The sequence below is a fragment of the Takifugu flavidus genome, chromosome 15 (genome assembly GCF_003711565.1).
Source record: "Takifugu flavidus isolate HTHZ2018 chromosome 15, ASM371156v2, whole genome shotgun sequence".
NCBI classification, from domain to species: Eukaryota; Metazoa; Chordata; class Actinopteri; order Tetraodontiformes; family Tetraodontidae; genus Takifugu; species Takifugu flavidus.
Window position 1 is genome coordinate 12,956,865 of NC_079534.1, and position 17,994 is coordinate 12,974,858.

Sequence of the window (17,994 nt, forward strand, 5' to 3'; positions counted from 1 at the left end):
GAAGAATTATTATTGGTGTGTTGTTTTTTTATTTGGTTTTTTAAACAGGTACAAATTTAGAAAAACAACATTGTGCAAAAGAAAGGGTCCTCACTTTTGAGCCTTTCGGGCCCCCCCTTTGGCCCCCCCTCTACCTCCCTTTTCCGCTCTTTCTCCTCTGTCTCCTTTGTCTTCGGACTTCTTTCCTTTTCTTTCTCCAGTCTCTTTCTTTCCACCGTCCTTCTCGCCCTTTTCGTTTGTCTTCTTTTTGGATGTGCTCTTCTCATCTCCTTTCCCCTCTTTGGCACCTTTGCCCTCTGTCTTTCCCTTAGTCCTCTTTTCTCCTTTCTCAGCATCCACTTTTGCAGACACCGTTTCCACCTCCTCCTTTTCTTCAGCTTTTGCAGCTGAATAATGAGAAGGAAGAAATGAAGAAAACAACAACACGCTGTTAATGGCATCAGGTAGCATTTCTGTCCAGTCCTTAATGGTAATTAAATCCGTCTGCAAGCTAAACTAAGTGGGCTGCACATAATAGAGGCACATCTGCCTCCATCTGTTCTAATAAGCACGGTCTATTTAGGTTTTTAATGACATTGTTTGTGGGGTGAAATCGGACAACAGGCAACTTCCTGCATGCTGAAAGACATTTTTCTCAATTAGACGGCCAGGTTAACTCTCATAAAGTCTCATAAAACAGGAAGTGTGCCGCAATAATGAGGTTAAAACAAATTGTGTCTATAATAATGCACCAAAATATGGGACATTGTTCATTTTACACTGCATCACATCATTTCTGGTCAGAAACTCAGCACTCAAAACATTCTCTTCGGTGTCACTGTCCTAAAAATGTGTGTGTTCATGTTATTTTAGGTAGTTATAATGAAACCCCAGGCTGAATGCAAATACCAATTCTTTAAATCCTGCTTGTTGCAGCGGAACAATTAAAAGTTAACATCACCTTTAACAAAACACGGTGACCTTTGCAACACCGATGCCTGTCAAATGTTTGGCACAGCTGGTGGAATATGATAAATCGAGTATTTAATTTTTAAAGGGGCCTTATTATGAAAATGAACCCCTGTTACAATGAATCTCCTGCCATTCCCATCAGGGCATTTTGCCAACGCTGACCTTGTCCCTGACGTCATAGCTGCTGCCGACTGAAGAACAGAGGGAAAAGATAAATCCTTGTCTTCCTGCAGGTCAGGCTGACTGTCCAGATGTGGCCCTCTGATGGCGTTTTCATTACACGGTTCAAAGCCATCAGATGGGAAAATGTGAGGAATTACTTTGTATCTATTAAGGCGGCAAGCATCAGATTAATTTGCTGTTTTACTGTCTGCAAATAGAATATTAAGCTGTTTCTAGTTCTCATGTTTAATATGTGATTAACTGCTAATTTTAACTTGCTGTCTTATTCTTTCAATTATAAAACAAAAAAAAACCCATATTTTTTTCAGTTTTTTCTTGCTCCTCACTCTTTGGAACGGCTCCCAACACCCCCCTGATGTCACGGTTGAATAACCATATGATCATGAAGAGCTTTTACTCCAGTGCACACTGGATGAGATCTGGATGCTCCTCCGACAGCAGCTTCACTGGGGTTTTTTTCTCATTCGACACACGTGCAAAACAAACCTGGCGACAGTTTCTTAGGTGTGTGTGTGGCCACTGCAGAGGAAGAGTAAGAGACCGTCCATATTTATTTCACATCCTCACAATGCCACAGGAGCAGGCAATATGGGCCACATATGCACACACACACATACACACACAGATGCAAGCACATTGAAATATCATGTTTAAACTACATTCAACATGACTCTTATCCAGTATGAGTCAGATATTGGCATTTTTCCCCACATGCATCACATTTTGCTGCCGCCTTTAATGTGTTTTCCTTTACATTACTGAGTCCATAAGTTGTCAGTGCAAAACCCAATGTGCACTTAATAATTACAATAGCATCTCTACCTGAAACTCTCTCAGCCTCAAGACAGGACAAGCTGTGGTTAGCAGAGAGAGGCAATGTATAAATGTAAATAAGAACATTTTAGGCTGCAGCAATTTCACAACCAAGAAACTTACTTTCACCTATTTTGAGACATTTTACAGAACAGAGACAATGACAGAAGAGAAAGAGGAGCACAGAAGAACAGTTAAGAACAGTTATGATGGGTCAGCGTGATCCGTTTGGACCTGACCAGAGACAGTCGGCACCACAGCAGCACCTGGGGCTGAGAGGAGAGAGGAGAGGAGAGGAGAGGAGAGGAGAGGAGAGGAGAGGAGAGGAGAGGAGAGGAGAGGAGGAGGGGAGGAGAGGAGAGGAGAGGAGAGGAGGAGAGGAGAGGAGAGGAGAGGAGAGGAGAGGAGAGGAGAGGAGGGGAGGGGAGAGGAGAGGAGAGGAGAGGAGAGGAGAGGAGAGGAGAGGAGAGGAGAGGAGAGGAGAGAAAAGGAGGAGAGGAGAGGAGAGGAGAGGAGAGGAGAGGAGAGAGGAGAGGAGAGGAGAGGAGAGAAAAAGGAGAAGAGGAGAGGAGGGGAGGGGAGAGGAGAGAAAAGGAGGACAGGAGAGGAGAGGAGAGGAGAGGAGAGGAGAGGAGAGGAGAGGAGAGGAGGAGAGGAGGGGAGGGGAGGGGAGGGGAGGAGAGGAGAGAGGAGGAGAGGAGAGGAGAGGAGAGGAGAGGAGAGGAGAGGAGAGGAGAGGAGGAGAGAGAGAGGAGAGAAAATGGAGAGGAGAGGAGAGAAAAAGGAGAAGAGGAGAGAAAAGGAGCGAAAAGGAGGAGAGGAGAGGAGAGGAGGAGGAGAGAAAAGGAGGAAAGGAGAGGTCAAACTAAGAGATCAAACGAAATAAAGCTGCTCTTAAAGTGTCTCTAAAATATTTGTGGATATTTGTCGTCACCTCCAGCAAAACCAACCCTCCTCCTTTCTTCTTGATGAAAACACCACAGTGTTCCACACAGGGTAAATGTGCAGACGTGAAGTTACTCATCAGGACCAGGACAGAGTAAACAGTGGCAGCAGATGGACACGTTTTCTTCATGCTTTGATGTCCAGCCATTGGACAACCATCTGTTGTTAACTGAGACTCTTAACTGAAAAGGTTGGTATTTGTGGAAACATATTGCTGCTGAGGTGTTTTGGAATAATAATTCTTCCGTTTTGTGAGACTGCTTCATTTTCCTATCCTAATTATTACGCTTTTAGACCTGAATCTCTGTCCACGCTGTTTATTTCGCTGCCGTTGTTTATCCTACATGTGTACTTCTGTTTTAGGAAACGCAGCTTGCTGGATGTGCCGCCATCTGAACATGGAAAGAAAAGGTTCCAAAGCCAAATGGGGGGAAGCTTTGGAAATGCACAACAGGTGGCTGGAAACAGTATGTGCACAACTTACATCCTGGGATCTCCGTCAGCTCGCTCAGTGGTGGCACCGTCTCTAACGTGTTAGCATATTTCTTGGCGGCCTGCCGTTGTGCATGTCGTGCCTCGATTTCCTTTTTGGTCCTTGGAATTCGGCATTTGAATATACAGCAGAGTGTGATAACTAACAGAGAGAGAACAGGAGACAATGAGTTTATTTAAATAAGGATTGCCTCAAAACACAGAGCAGGGCTAAATATGGCCTCATGAGCAAAAAGAACCTTTAAACAAGAGGCTGCGGATAATTAAGCTCCAGACCACTGATTGGGTCAAATCTAAAAATAAAGTTATCTTACATATATGTGTGTGTGGTGTGTGTGTGTCTGTGTGTGTTGTTGCATTGTTGTGTAGACCAGAACGTTAATATGACCAACACTTTGACCAACACGTCTGGTCTGGTCCTCACAAACATAAAGGGTATTTGAGTGTCAAGACTTGGTTTCGAGGTTAAGGTTGGAATTAGGGTTGGTGTTGGGCCCAGTTAGTTAGTTGTGATGGTTAAGGAGCCAAAAAATTCATTATGTCAAGGAAAGTCCTCACAGAGATACAAATATAAATGTGTGTGTGTGTGTGTGTGTGTGTGTAAACGGCTTCATTTTCCGCATGAGCGGCTGGAGGAGCCTGGATGGCTCCGACATAGGTGACTGTGGTCCGTGTCGAATGCGAAACCAAAAGTCAACATTGACTTTAACGTATGCACATAATTTAACTTTTGTACCAAAGTGTATTCCTGCAGGAGTGTGTCGGAATGACACTTTCCCCCACTTCACCCCCCCAACTGTAGGATCCTATCATCACATAAAAAGCCGACAGTGTCGTGCAGTTAGGCCTCGATGCATGAATATACTGTAACTGTTCTACTTTCATAAAGCTCAGTGTGACGTTTGCAAAAACAAGTAATTACTGCTGTAAAGTTCACAGATCAGCATCTGGCTGTAGACGAGGACATTTGGAAATGCTCATGTTATTTTCACGCCGGCAAAAAATCGGGCTACCAAAATAAAGGCTGGTTCCACAGCCTTTCTGGGGGAAACAAGGCAGCATCAGCGGATGCCAGTGGTGGAAGTGAGGCGACATAAATGAATGTGAAAAATACTGCATCTTGTTGCTTCCTATTGGATGGAACGTTGTTTAAATCTGTGAGTTTCTCTCCATCATAAACACAGACTCAGAGGCAGTAGAACACTGGTTGTTGTTGCTGTTTTTAAATATTTTAATAATCTGTTCCGAGGGATGTAAGTTTGATTTGAAGATGATAAGGATGTATCGATAAAAGGGTACTGACCAACTGCTAAAGCGAACAACGCAAAGATGCCGATAACTTGCCACAGGCGCAGCCCCCAGAACACAACCGTCTCTGAGGTGATGGGGTCCGGCTTCTTCGGGGGATCTGTGGGTAAAAGCTGTGGAGAAACGAGGCATCATGTGACAAAATACCAGCATATAACCCCCCAAAGAACTGCTACAAAAGCCATATCAAGCACCGAAGGGGCGAGTTGCGAAAACAAACATCCACACAACTTTCCCTAATTCCTCTTTACTCAGTCAACAGGTGATGAGGTTGCCTTCCAAAGGTACCCCCCACCACCCCCACCCGTGTTTTCGCTACAGTTCTGTGGTATTTGGATTAATTACATCCAAAACAAACACTTACTGCATTTTAAGCCGTGACTCCGGTAAGATAAGTCTGAGATTTCTTTTGCGTTAAATCAATCTGGTGGATTATTGCCTCTCTATCAGGACATCAGGAGGATTTCTCCCTGTCTTCTGTGTATTGATTACCTCACTGGATAATAAGGTTGTCTTGGAAACTGTATACTTTAGTGCTGAGCCTGAATCCGATAATGGATAATGGATGTTGATTACATTTGCTGTTTATTGATGGCACCATTGTGGTGGAACAGAAACAAAACAAATGTTATGACAATCAGATGTGACAACGATTATTTGAACGACCATTCATGGGTAGAAAAAAGTTAGCAATGGTTGAAAATTCCTTTAGAATTTGATAAAATCCTGAGATGGTGAGCGCAGTTGACCTTTAATATCAATACATAACTACAAAAAGTGGGTCTGCCCCACAGTGTTCCTAAACTATCCACTATATAAACCTTCTTTTTTTGCTCACAGAAACAGCTCATCAACTTCAGAGTCTCTTTATTTGGAGCGGATGAACTCGACTGACTATTGGCACAGGAAGCTGAAATCTAAATGAGTTTACGCTGTGTGCTTGTGCAACACCCCCGCGTGGATTAGAGCCTTGCTAGTGATATTTACCAAAGCTCCGAAGTAATGACAATAGCATTACTTCAAGGCTTTCAGGGTGATTACGCAATGTTAAGTCCTCTCCTCTGGGGGGGAGGGTCACTTCAGGATTAGTGGCCTTAAACTTTTGCTTTGTGGCAGCAAACAACATGACATGGCCTCGCGTTACCTCATCTACTTGTTCTGGCATATGCGCTCCGTCTCTACGAATCTAAGTTCTGCTTCCAGTGTTCTTTTCAGTACTCGCAATCGATCCCCATCCCTGCTTTAATGTATTTCTACAGTTCCACGCCCAGAGAACCTTCCCAATTTAATAACGCCAACAAATCAGAAATGATTCCTGAGATAAATGTTCTCAATATATCCTCAAAACACATGCATATGAAATCTCCACGGATTGTTTCAAATGCCACCTGGACTCTTGTGTATCCCGTTTCGACGCAGGTTTTCTGGCGACAACATGAACGCCTCGCCGACGCTTCCTTCACAGCACCTGCAGCCATTAGGATATTCCTGAGAGAGATCTGCTGGGAACAAGGTGATTCGTCAGGCTCTTACCTCAGGATCCGGGACCTGACAGAGCACAGAGGACAAGCCCTGGAGCAGCAGCACTGCTTCCAGGCCCTGCAGGAGATGGGCTGGACCCGCAGGCTGATCTCCAGTCATTGTGTCTCCCACTTCCCCCTCCGTCCGTCCTCCTCTGCCTCCTCTTTCTCTGTGCCTGCCCCCCCGTCTGCACTGTCGCCATATACAGCCCTGGACCGCGGCGTTCCTGAGTGATTAACGATCACCGGGATGTTGATGTCTTCCTCTCTTCAACATTCTGTCTGTTGCTGAGGGTCTCTGTCCTGCCTTTGTCTGTCCAAAGACGTGGCGGCGGCGACCGCTGCAGGCAGCCCAAACCTGCTTCACTGGAACTGAGGGAGCAGCCTGGCCGTTAGGGCACATCAATTAATTAACAGAGCTGGTGTAGGTTACAGCCACCTCGTCCTGCCGAGAACAGGCAGTTAAAGCAGCCTGGGGAGGGTGAGGGGGAGGGGGGATGGGCCACACAGGTCCAACCTGCAGGACAGTAAAATCAAAAGGCTGCCAGGGATAATTGTTGACTCAGGACCTGAAGGACAGGGAAATCCTTTGGATGCCACAAAACTGTTAGAACGATTCCCATTAGATTGCCTTTAAAGTGCTCGGATCAGGTGCACATCTATGAAATACAGGAGATCCTCTTATAACCCAAACCTGTAATTTCTGTAAAGACGGGGTTCATGATCTGGACAACTTCCCACTCAGAACAAATGGGCCTCTTTTTAGTGATTACCAAGGAATGGATTTAGGCTCCACAGTGGGTCTATGCAGCCACCTTCAGCAGGTAAAAAGATACCCTCAGATTCCCACTCTTCACTCCTGATCCCACTACTGTATTTTCACGACTATAAGGTGCACCTAAAACACTGAGATTTTCTCAAAAATCGATGGTGCGCCTTATAATACGGAGCGCCTTGTGTGTGGACTGAGTTCCAAAATCTGCTGTGCCCCTTTGGTAGGTGCACTATGGTAAACGCTCCGCCAATCGATTAGCAGCACACCTACGCGTAAGGACCCCCTAAAATGTCGCCGGTCAAGCAAGACGCGTATGAATGTGGCTTACTTTAAAATGCAGGCCATCGAATATGCGGCTGAAAATGGCAGTCTTAGTGTTTTCGCTTTATGAGGAGGCGGCATCTCTCCATACGCGCGAGGACAACTGTTGCGCAGCGGCTGCCCACGGATTACCAGGAGAGGGTGGCCATCTTCCCTACCCCTAACCCTAACCAGGAGAGGGTGGCCATCTTCCCTAATCCTAACCAGGAGAGGGTAGCCATCTTCCGCACCTACTGCCACGACAAGATGACCACGCCCAGCCACATCACCAACATGGATGAGATCCCTCTGACTTTTAACATCCCTTTGACCCACAATGTGGAGAAAAAGGGACCAGCACGGTGGCGATACGCACAACGGGGCACGAGAAGTCGTCGTTCACTGTGGTTCTCGGCTGCCACGGAAACGGACAGGGTGCTGGATGACGGAAGGCGAACACTCCTTCACAAAGACTATGAGTTAGCGGCGGGCAATATGCGGGTGGATTGTAGAGGCATGGGCTATGATACCGTCTTCATGTATTGGAAGAGCTTTCACAAAATCAACGCTGAACCGGAACCGGTCGGTGAGTCTGATTCAGATGATTAAGAAGGGGAATTCGGGATGTTGGACATTGAAATAGTGCAGCTGTTTAATTTAGATACAGAAGATGAAAACTTTGATGGTTTTGTGGCGGAAGAATGAATATTTTGTTCAATAAATGTGTCGAAACTCACTGTTTTACTTCTGTTGTCATTTTTTACTGTATGTTTCAGCATGCGCCTAATAATACGGTGTGCCTTATGTATGTTTTAAATACAGAAATAGCACCCATAACTGAGACTGCGCCTTTTAATACAATGCGCCTTACGGTCGTGAAAATACGGTATTTAAAGGGTAAAGATGCTCTCTTTCTTATCGATCTGAAGAAAACTACCAGAGAAATCCTCGCTATGATGTCCGAGCTGCAGCTGCAACCCTTTAGAATTCAAATGTGTTTTAAAGAGTTGAGTTCGGGGGTTGATCTCAGTGTGGTTTTCGCAGCCTTCTTCTGGTTTGAAATATAGCTCCATTAGAATACAGCACTTCTCTCTGATCCTTCCAAAACTTTTGATATTCATGGCCACTAGCTGCTTTGGCATACCTGAATCAAGAGAGGCTGATTTTAAATTCACATCCACTGACCCCTGAAATACAAAATACCTGGCAGGGCTCTATTTAGCTATCACTGAGCAGGTCAATAAAGTGGCGATTGAGCATTTAAACATAAGTGGATCAGGCTCAATGGCACTTTTGCTGCTCCCAAACCCCCACAGCTTCCATTCATGGCTAATTCACTCCCATTCAGAGCCATTTTGTCTTTCTTCTTCGGTCCCTACTGTGTTTTTGTTTGGTTTTTCCTGTTTTTTCCCCCATTCCCTGGCAGGCAGGTCTGAGCCGGCACCTCACTCACCTGCAGCTCTTTTGGGTTGATTAGATCTGGGACTTTAAAGACTTTAAATTCCTGTTTCTGGCTTTGCCTGGTGTAACAGCTGCCATGACCTGTCAGACCAGACCAAGTGTCACTCCAACACTGTCCACCGTGTCATCGGCAATATTAAATACAGGGCAAAAAAAATGACAGGAAAGGCAGCATTAATACATTCAAGTGCTGTGTTACATATAGCACTCACAGAGGTTCATATCGGCATTCTTGCAAGGGGTCATTCATAGTATTTGTTAACCCACACACATAGTTCATTCAATAAATCCTTAAATAAACAGATAAATACAGCCTTTTCAAAAGCTTGGTACAATCCAGCACTCGTGGATCAGTTGGGCCGCTGCCCCTCCCCCCTCAGGTATCAGATCGGGTCAATCTGGATTACAGGACATATGAAATAATCTCTGATTTATTTTTTCCTCTGTTTGGAGCCCAGTTTGAGGCAACCTTTTGCTTCTTGGAAAAAAAAAATCCCTGCAATTTATTCGACCGGTGTCTTTGAAAGTATATATGTTCAGCATAAATAATACATATTCAACATGAATATTCCAGGATGTGTTAGTGGCGCTTGAGTGATGTTTCAGAGCGGGCGGAGGATGACGCCTGGTGCGAGCCAGCGTCTAAGCTGAAGGTCGGATCACTTGTTTGATTATAATAGACAGACGCTTCCTCCAGTGGGACACGCTGTGTTCTGAGCGCCAGGACATTCGATGCGGCAGGAGAAACACACCACAAGCACTCAGCACCTGGTTTGAGAGGGCTAGAAGATATGTAGTACATGAGTAATGCGAGCAGAAACAAGAGGTCTGTTGATGATGCGGGGAGGTTATTATTTTCATTTTCCTTAGCGGATTGCGAAACATCAGAACAAAGCTTTTTACACAAAGCTTTTATACACACACACACACCACCACCAAGCAGCTGCAGCCTCTCAGAGTGTCACGGGGCTCAGCTGGGAGGTCACCTCCCCGCCGCCTTTCCAATAATATCAGCCTCTCTGTGACGCTCGACTCAGCTTTTTTGCTGCTCTCCGTCTCCAGAAGTGATCAAACTCCGCGATATCAACGTCACTGCGCCAGTTGGCCGTTGGGACACCGGGGATATCTGCACCAGCAGGTGATGGAAGCACATCACACCGTCACTGAGTCAAACATCCACAACTGCAATTTTTTCTAATATATCCGGATCAACATGTGACAATATGTGATTAGGAAAGGCGAAGGACACCCTCGAGGTCAAACCAGAATAAATGGTGTGCAGAGGAGGCCTGTCAGGCACCAACCACAGTTTGGAAAGCCCTTAATCCCTGTTCGCTCATTTTCTGACCTTTCAATAATCACATGATGACAGTTTGGGACAAAAGCACCCAGATCCACACTGATCCCCCCCCTGTCCTGTCTGCAGGAGGTTCAGCTGCCTTTGACTCAAACACCTTGACCTGGTTTATGGATAACCAAGAGCATGCAGACACTTTATCTGAATTTACAGATTCTGACAGCAAAGGTTGCGGTAGCTGAGTGCTTTATTCCAGGGCCACTGGACTTCTGCTGACTTGTTTACAGTGCAGACTTATCAGCTCTCACACAAAAGGTTCCTGCAGTTTGTTAATTAATTAATTCCATAAATAAGAAGCCTTTTGGATGATCAGCAAAATGTCTTCAAGCAAGATAACAGAACTCTAGCTGGCCTAGATTCAGGCCTTATGCATTTGTTTACCTCCCCAGAGGCAGCAATTTTCTTTACAGTATACTGGTTTATTCCCAACTGTAAAGACCAATATAATTAGGAGTGTGCTGATATGCCTTGGTGCAGGAGGGCTGTGTACAAAGGACTGAGCACACAGTAGATCTAATTATCTTTAAGCTGCATTGTTTCAGCTCTAATGAATAATGGAATTAGGAGACACTGAACAATTCCGTAGTGGCTACTGGACATTGGTGAACTGGTCGGAAAACCGCGGCTGTCGTGGTGAAGGTGTGTCGCACGATCAGCCGAACTTTCTCCTGCAAACTCATGAGCTGTGCTGAAAGAGGACTTCAAAACTGAATAAGACCGGCCTCGAGGGCTGAATTTGGCTGATAAGCGTCCGCCCCGTCAGCCCAGCCCCGTCTCTGCAACGATAGCAGCTTATTTATTTCCTCTTACTGTAAATGAGCACATTAGGACTCTGATGTTTATTTTCTTTCCATTGCATGTAAATGAGAGGCAGCAGCAGATGAATGGACTCATAGAGGCACAAACCGTTTTCTGGCCCGAGGAAAGTTCACAGATCCCTCATATACTGATGGCTAACTTTAACCTCTGCGCTCACAGCGCCACTGTTTACTTTAGCTTCTGGATGCAGTCAATGGTCTGCAGGAAGCATTGGTCCAGAACGAGGGAATACCTCTGAGGAGAAGGATGGAGAAAGGAGTCATTCAAACCTGGAATGACAAATAGGTGAGGCTGTTTACGTGCGCCGTGTTTACATAAGTTTGTGTTTGGTTTGGTGGGTTATTGGGCATTTTGGAATAAATCTACACCTTTCTGCGTAATCCAGCTGCATAAAACAATATTAAAATTGTCCAGCCGCGTGTGTTGCTTATTTAAAAGGGATGACACTCTCTAATGAGCCTCCTCAACGAGTGTAGCCAGTCGATAACAACAGAGTTTTTTCACTCAAACGATCATCAAAAATTAGGACGCCGCAGAGAATTTAATTTCAGGTCTACAAGCCGGAATCGTCGGTCTTACATTCCACATTTGGGCAACTTCGAGGTATTTTTCTTAAAACGCCACCGAGTCACTTCCCATCAACAAATACCCCGCTGCATGTCGCACGGTGTGATGCGTGGTTGTCAGTCCTGCGGGCGTCTCCACATGGAGGTTGTGGTGTCTCATCTGGTCGTGCAGAGACACTCCTAAGTCCGCTCTCCTTCTTTCCTGGAGGTATTCAACACAAGCTGGTTTTTGTTACTCTGAGCATAAAGGTTTTCTTCATCACTTGCAAACTCTGATATTTTTGTCTTGTGGCACTTTCTCGCCGAGTCCAGCGGGGACCTGCCAATCTCCCACAGGGTCCTGGAAGAAATAGTGTGGTATTTGAAGCAGCACACTAACTCAGCCACGGTTTCAAATTAAGCGTGATGTGGAAGGACGGGATGGGGGGGAGAGGGAAGTCCGTTGAAATCCTTTTGGCTACATCAGAAGAAATTAACTTGAATGGTAGCACGAACGTACGGGCCACTCCCTCTTGGCTGCTCGTGTCCAGGCAACCTGTGGATTTACCAGCTAAAATGGCGAGCTACAGGCCCACGCACTGTTCATGTGACGCGCTCCAGGGAATGCACGGAGCGACTGCATTGGAAGCCGTGCCGCATTCATTTTCAACCGCTATTCCCACACAGCTGGTCTCAAGTCAGACCTGATTAGGAGGAATATTTGAAATGCATATTGAAGGCCCGATGAACTTCACTGGGGCGTTTAGTATTTGGACTGGCGTGTTACACATCGAAGTACAACTATCTGGAGCCAAGAAAAATTCAAACCCTCCAGGAGAGTTACACCATGAGAGGCAAATAATAAATCTAAGATATTGAGACATCACTTTTACTGATTAAATGGATGTTCCATTTGCATGCAGAGGGGTTATACGATTCCAACATTATCTATAAAGTTCTCTCAAATCATATACAGTACGATGCCTAGACATGTTACAGCCGTGACATTTAAAAGCAGCATACGCAGAAGGAACAGAACCATGGGGAGACATCCTTTCAGAGGCCAACATTTCAGCAATTAGTAAGAATGCTTGTCTTGTGCCATTAGGGAATACATAAAAGCTCTCCTCCTCAAGATAACCCAACACAAAGCAACCGTCGCAAACCATCTTAGGGGATTTAAATTAGGAACAGAATGGAGAGCTGTAATGTGTTTGTTTGACAGAAGCCTCTCTCCTGCAGGCGGCTGTGCGTCACGAGTTGGGAGAAGGTAGTGGACATGAGGTTGTGAAGGATCCGGCCTCTTCCCCTGGTTAACATCTCGTCTCGGCTGTCACGAAGCCCGCAGCAAAAGCATGCTTGACTTATCTCATCATGTCACTGCAGAGCCTCGGGTCACGTTGGAGAGTGCTCTAAGCGATGCCCACAGAGCCTCCGCTCCTCCAGCTAAGTAAGAGCGGACAACAAGGACATCTCTGTGCGGGACTAACATATGGGTTTAGAGCGTTGCCGTGTCTTATGATCGCGGTCTAAAACTAAAACCGTGCTTATGCTCGGTTCAGAACATCTCCGGCGTTGTCACGGATGCACGAACAGTCCGCTGCCGGACAGCTTGTTCAGCCCGCCCGCAGCATGTAGCCTCCACCAGGGTCGTATTAAAAATAGCATTCTTTACATTCTCCTTGTGTGATCCCAGGAAGGAGCATCTTCGCTGCTATCATTGAGTTGAATCTGATTTTACGTCTTCCATCTTTTGCTCAAGGATCACCATCCTGCGGCGCTCTTCTTGGTACTTCAGCTGGGCCTCCAGAAGCTTCTGACTGACTTCTTTTTCTCTGGTGAAGTCAAGCAGTTTCAAATTTACACTCTTTTTCATGGTGTTGGTGCAGGAAATTTGATTAATGTACCTTCAAATCAAGGTGAATGAACTATATTGAAAGACAACAAAGGGAAAATGAAAGGAGTAGTACGTGTCCATGACTTTGGAACCAACTAATGAATGGAGAGAATAATATCATGCTGGATACTTTATTCAACATTTACTAAGATTTTTTTTTGCAAGATTATGCAAAAAACAAGATAAGCCTTCGACAAAACCCGGTGGGGTTGTGGGGTGAGGAACGGGCCTTCGTAAGAACGCATTACATTTTGCTGTGATTCTGGAAAAATGGGCAGATCCAAGAATGCTAATTTCAGGAGCCTGTCGGCCCTTGGCTGAGACATGTGCTCTACTGTGCTTGCTCGTGTTTTTAATCCACTGAATTGGATTTCCAGATGAAAATAAAACATGGAAAATAACATCTTAAAAGGTCCAGTGTTCCTTGTGTCAGTCACTGAGCTGGACTCGTGCACGGACACTGCCATCTCGAGGACTAAACGCACATGTCGCTGCTTTTCGTGGGAGTCGGACGGCTCGTGTTTTTAAAATAAGTTATCTCGCTTTGGGAAAGGATGAACAAAGGTTAAAACGGGTCTTACTTTGTCTGTAGGATGTGAACCAGCTCGAGGAGTTTGTCTCTCTCCTCGCAGAGGATTCTGTACTGGTTCGACTGGGTCATCAGTTCACTCACATCCGCTGAGCAGGTTGGACACTTTGAAGCTGTTGGGCCACTGAGAACAAGACAGGAGGAAAAAGGGTGAACGTGTGCTTTTTAGGATGTCTTCAACTATTATTGGCTTCATCTTTTGCACTGTCCTAGGCATCATTGAATGAACAGCAGCAGGTTTCTCTTCACTTACTTAACTTCCACGCTGTTTCCCACAGCAGGCAGCACCAGTTTATGACCAAATTTAGAAGCTGATCTAAAAAGAGACAAAAATGGAAGGACGTAACACAATTTTAGATTAATTAACTGCCAGAGAAACCTCAACAAACAATTGGATCTGTAAAGTCCCCATAAGCCAGAAGGATTTAGTGAACCAGGTTATATACCTCAGAACAATGTTTCACAACAACAGTATCGAGAGGGCCATCTTAGTGACCTGTGAGGTGCTCACGTGATCCTTTATTTTTTATTCCTTTTTATAAATGTGACTACCCAAATGAGACTTGCTTGGGAATGTCGCCCTCTTCAGGGAGTCTTGTGGAACTGCAGATTGACACGCTCGGTTGGGATTTCTTCTGCTGCTGGCTGAGCTGCCGGAGCAGCTCCTGCATCTGTGTCTGCTGCTTCTGGTAGATGTAAAAGCAACAATCGTAGCTCGAAATTTATTAAAACGCATAAATGCCTATTTGGTCTTTGTAACATATACCCATTTTTATGTAAACTTGCGTTATTTACATTCCAGTTGGACAACCTGACAGTATAACTGTTGGTCTTCGCATCATTAGCATCTTAAATTAAAATAGTTGTTAAAAGAAAATGCCCAACAGGGTGTCAGTGAATTTATTTTATCTTAACACCTCACCAGCAGAACATCCACGAGCTCATCGTCGTGTTTACCCTTCTCCAGCAGGGCGGACATTTGGACCTTCAGAGCTTTCAATTCAGCAGACAAAGATTTGTTTCGGGCCTTGGAGGCGTCCAGCTTCTTCCTCACATCCTCGTGGTCCTTCAGGAGACCTTCGTGGTCCACGGAGAGCCTCTGAAAACAAGCGTGTGAGTAAGACGTGCCAGAGCAGACTGCCAGAACCAGATAAAAGTTTATTATTATTATTATTATTATTACTCTACATGCACTTTAGCCACCTCAAATGCTTCCCTCTTCTCCTTCTCAATGCTGCGGATGTAGCTGAGGTTCCTCTCTTGAGGAGGGGTTGTATGCAGGAGCCCCACACCATAAAATGCCTCCTCCGGGCTGGGCGGCCTTCTCTGAGTCGATGGATTCAGCTGCTGCTCCAGATCTCGCAACTGTTGCACAGCGCATTTTGTCAGCCACATTGTGAGTAAACTTTCAGAGCTTTGAGTAACACAAGCAGTGATTCGCAGCCCAAAGAGAGTAAAGCTTTGCTTGCCCTCGTCTGTAGAGCCAGTATCTGCTGGGCTCGGCCTCTGAAGGTCCCTGGGGAGCTTATCAGCTGCTGCAGATTGACCTCCTCTCCAACCTCACTGGCCAAAACCTGCAACAGCAGTAACACATCACAACAAAGAACAAAGAAATCACTCCAGAATATGAGTAAGTGACTGAAGTGTAATAAGTAACTACTTATGAGCCATCTTCAACTCCTGTCTGACAGACTGAAGCTGGTTTCGATACTCTGACACTTTCAAGAGGGCAGCGGACAGTTTCTCCTGCAGTGACTTCATCGGGGGGGTTTCCTGCTTTTTTTTTTTGTAAACACGTGAGAAACTGTTGAGCCTGAATCACAGTCAGATGTGTTAAGAGAACGGGATTGCGCAATACCTCGCAGCCATTAGTTGCCCTCTTATTGGATGTCTTTGCATCATTCTTCTGCTCGGCTGATAAAAGTGGCAGCAGATCCTGCAACTGTGAAGAAAAGGCACAACAATAATCCTGGTTTAGCTCCTCTGACATAAATCACGCCCTGTGCGCTACCTCCTTCTCAAGCTCTCTGATTCTGCCAGAGTTTTGTTTGGATTTCAGCTTCTCTCGCTCGATATCGCAGGACAGCTCTCTGTTCTTCTTGGACAGCTCCACGATTTTGGTGGCGGCTGCGTCTCCCGCCAAGCCCGACACGCCTGGACAAAAGAGCAGCCAGGTGTTGAGGAAGCTGTGGTGTGTTCGCCGCTGCCTGATGTCCACATACCTGCCAAAGCCAGTCGCTCCTCCTCTCTCTTCCTCTTAAGGTGTTTAATTTCAAACTCCTTTTCACTCACAAGTTTGAAGAGGCGACTATTTTCATCTTTAAGCTCCCTCAGCTGGTCTTGTAAATATTCATTCTCAGAACTATAAGAAGGTAAAAAGAAAGTTTATACAGGCATGATTTGTTGATATAGGTCATTTAAATTGAATTTAAATTAAACTTATAGGCCTTAAACAGTTAATTACTCAATTGACCGTTGTTGATACTCACCTGTCAATGCTAATGTCAGGCTGAGAAACATCTAAATAATCCTGGGTAACGACCTTGTTGGCCTCTCTTTCCTTTTTCCTGTCCAGTTTTCTTTTTTCCTGCTGTTGCTGCAGTGCTTGGAACTGCAGCCGCAGATGATTCAGCTCACCATCGTTATCCATGACCTTTGGTAAAGAGAAGAGAAGAAGCCAAATATGTAGTGATATATAGTATATTTTCATCTTTAGAACACCTCTCACCTGCTTCCGTCTCTTCCCCCAGTCACCGCCTTGATTATTGTAACTGCATTCTTTTTGGTCTCCCGAACAAACCTATCCTTAAATTTTAATTATTTCAAAATTACCACAACCCCCTCCACTACTTTGTTTTGATTTCTATTGTGCTTTGTAATGTATCTCTTTATTTATTGTTTATTGGTATATGCTCTAAGGTGACCTTGCATGTCCAGAAAAGCACCAATGAATAAAATGTATATTTATCATTAGGTTATTAAAAGACTTGAATCTCTCATTTTGAACACTCTCTGCATCTTTTAATCTGCAGAACGCTAGATGTGCAGAGAATGACCATAAATTATGGAGATCTTAATTTTTCTACATAGGAACTCCAAAAGATTTGATATAATTAGATGACTAACCTAAAGCTTAGGGGTTAAAAATGCACAAATGTTTGATATCATGTGAAGATGACAATAATATAACATAAATAATGCTCACCGGTCAGGCAAGTTGCAGGAAATTCGAGGCTGTTTTGCACCGCATCGTTCGCTACAGCCTGTCGAGGCAGTGGCAGCTAATTGCGGCGTTTCGGTCGCCAGGGCAACGGCACTCGACGAGCGGACAAGATCTCGCGGGAACAAGCAAGGGGCCTGATAACGACAAGCTTTGAAGTACAATTTAATCCGAATTAAATACTCGATAAAAATAAACAAGCGAACAAAGTGTTTTTTAAGTGAATAAAAAAAAACAGAAGGTCACAACTGGTGCGACTGGCCATTTATTTCAAATAACCGTTTCCTTTTGGCTTCCACAATGTGGTTGGTGAAAATTGCTCTCCCCATTTATGGTTTGGTGATGTTTAATAGACGTTAATGGCATTATTTCTATTTTTTATCCTTGGACACTGCCAACGCACCAATATGTCCACAAGGGGGCGTTAAAGACGCTTTCCAAATGTTCCTCGCTCTCTTCTGTTTTTTTTTGTTCAAGTCATATGAAAACAGAAAGTGTTATTTTAATATTTCCCCCAAATACTGAAAAATAAACGTCATGTGGCAATGTGATACATTTCCTGGATGTAGTGTCAGATGTTGGTTCCCAGTTAAGGGACGTCTATTTCACAATGCTGGTTGGGTGTGTTTAGAAGGAAATCAAACTTTTATTATTATAACAGTGGCTGTAAAAGAATATAAAGTAAAATAAAATTTTATATTTTGTAAGATAATTTACACGTTTGGCAACACCCAAAACATAAGAAGAGAGCACTTGAAAACAGTGTCAGAGTTAAGCTAAATACATACATACATACATACACACACTGTATGTGTATAT

At 44.8% G+C, this 17,994-nt stretch overlaps 2 protein-coding genes and 1 long non-coding RNA gene across 4 annotated transcripts; 1 reads left to right on the plus strand and 2 right to left on the minus strand.

The window, feature by feature from the left end:
- Positions 1 to 6: 6 nt before the first annotated feature.
- tmie (transmembrane inner ear) lies at positions 7 to 6,666 on the minus strand. 2 transcript variants are annotated; one of them, XM_057055745.1, is made up of 4 exons: positions 6,226 to 6,666; positions 4,688 to 4,805; positions 3,377 to 3,526; positions 7 to 386 (listed from the first exon to the last, which is right to left on the minus strand). In XM_057055745.1, exons 1-4 carry the CDS (start codon positions 6,331 to 6,333, stop codon positions 91 to 93), a joined length of 672 nt encoding a protein of 223 aa, XP_056911725.1. In that variant the 5' UTR covers positions 6,334 to 6,666; the 3' UTR covers positions 7 to 90. The 2 variants fall into 2 exon arrangements, with proteins under 2 accessions (XP_056911725.1, XP_056911726.1); XM_057055746.1 differs by lacking the exon at positions 6,226 to 6,666 and adding an exon at positions 6,081 to 6,217.
- Positions 6,667 to 11,446: 4,780 nt separating this feature from the next.
- ccdc13 (coiled-coil domain containing 13) lies at positions 11,447 to 17,792 on the minus strand. Its single transcript, XM_057055738.1, has 13 exons — positions 17,161 to 17,792; positions 16,445 to 16,608; positions 16,178 to 16,317; positions 15,967 to 16,109; positions 15,814 to 15,897; positions 15,615 to 15,728; positions 15,425 to 15,529; positions 15,159 to 15,320; positions 14,878 to 15,054; positions 14,508 to 14,641; positions 14,209 to 14,271; positions 13,948 to 14,079; positions 11,447 to 13,304 (listed from the first exon to the last, which is right to left on the minus strand). The coding sequence occupies exons 2-13, from the start codon at positions 16,603 to 16,605 to the stop codon at positions 13,187 to 13,189; spliced, it is 1,533 nt and encodes a 510-aa protein (XP_056911718.1). The 5' UTR covers positions 16,606 to 16,608; positions 17,161 to 17,792; the 3' UTR covers positions 11,447 to 13,186.
- On the plus strand, positions 14,636 to 16,668 carry LOC130538338 (uncharacterized). The gene is made up of 5 exons (XR_008953846.1): positions 14,636 to 15,068; positions 15,202 to 15,351; positions 15,437 to 15,585; positions 16,063 to 16,217; positions 16,531 to 16,668. It is a non-coding gene; the product is annotated as an uncharacterized LOC130538338 (long non-coding RNA).
- Positions 17,793 to 17,994: the final 202 nt, after the last annotated feature.

What these genes read in the sequence shown, in the direction of transcription:
- tmie (XM_057055745.1), bottom strand. Translation starts at nt 6,333, where the DNA reads ATGACTGGAGATCAGCCTGCGGGTCCAGCCCATCTCCTGCAGGGCCTG. An exon ending in GTTGTTCGCTTTAGCAGTTG is followed by an intron (nt 3,527 to 4,687) that starts GTCAGTACCCTT and finishes TCTCTCTGTTAG; the next exon opens with TTATCACACTCTGCTGTATA. An exon ending in GCTGACGGAGATCCCAGGAT is followed by an intron (nt 387 to 3,376) that starts GTAAGTTGTGCA and finishes CTCATTATTCAG; the next exon opens with CTGCAAAAGCTGAAGAAAAG.
- ccdc13 (XM_057055738.1), bottom strand. Translation starts at nt 16,605, where the DNA reads ATGGATAACGATGGTGAGCTGAATCATCTGCGGCTGCAGTTCCAAGCA. An exon ending in CCTGACATTAGCATTGACAG is followed by an intron (nt 16,318 to 16,444) that starts GTGAGTATCAAC and finishes ACCTTCTTATAG; the next exon opens with TTCTGAGAATGAATATTTAC. An exon ending in GGGCAACTAATGGCTGCGAG is followed by an intron (nt 15,729 to 15,813) that starts GTATTGCGCAAT and finishes AAAAAAAAGCAG; the next exon opens with GAAACCCCCCCGATGAAGTC.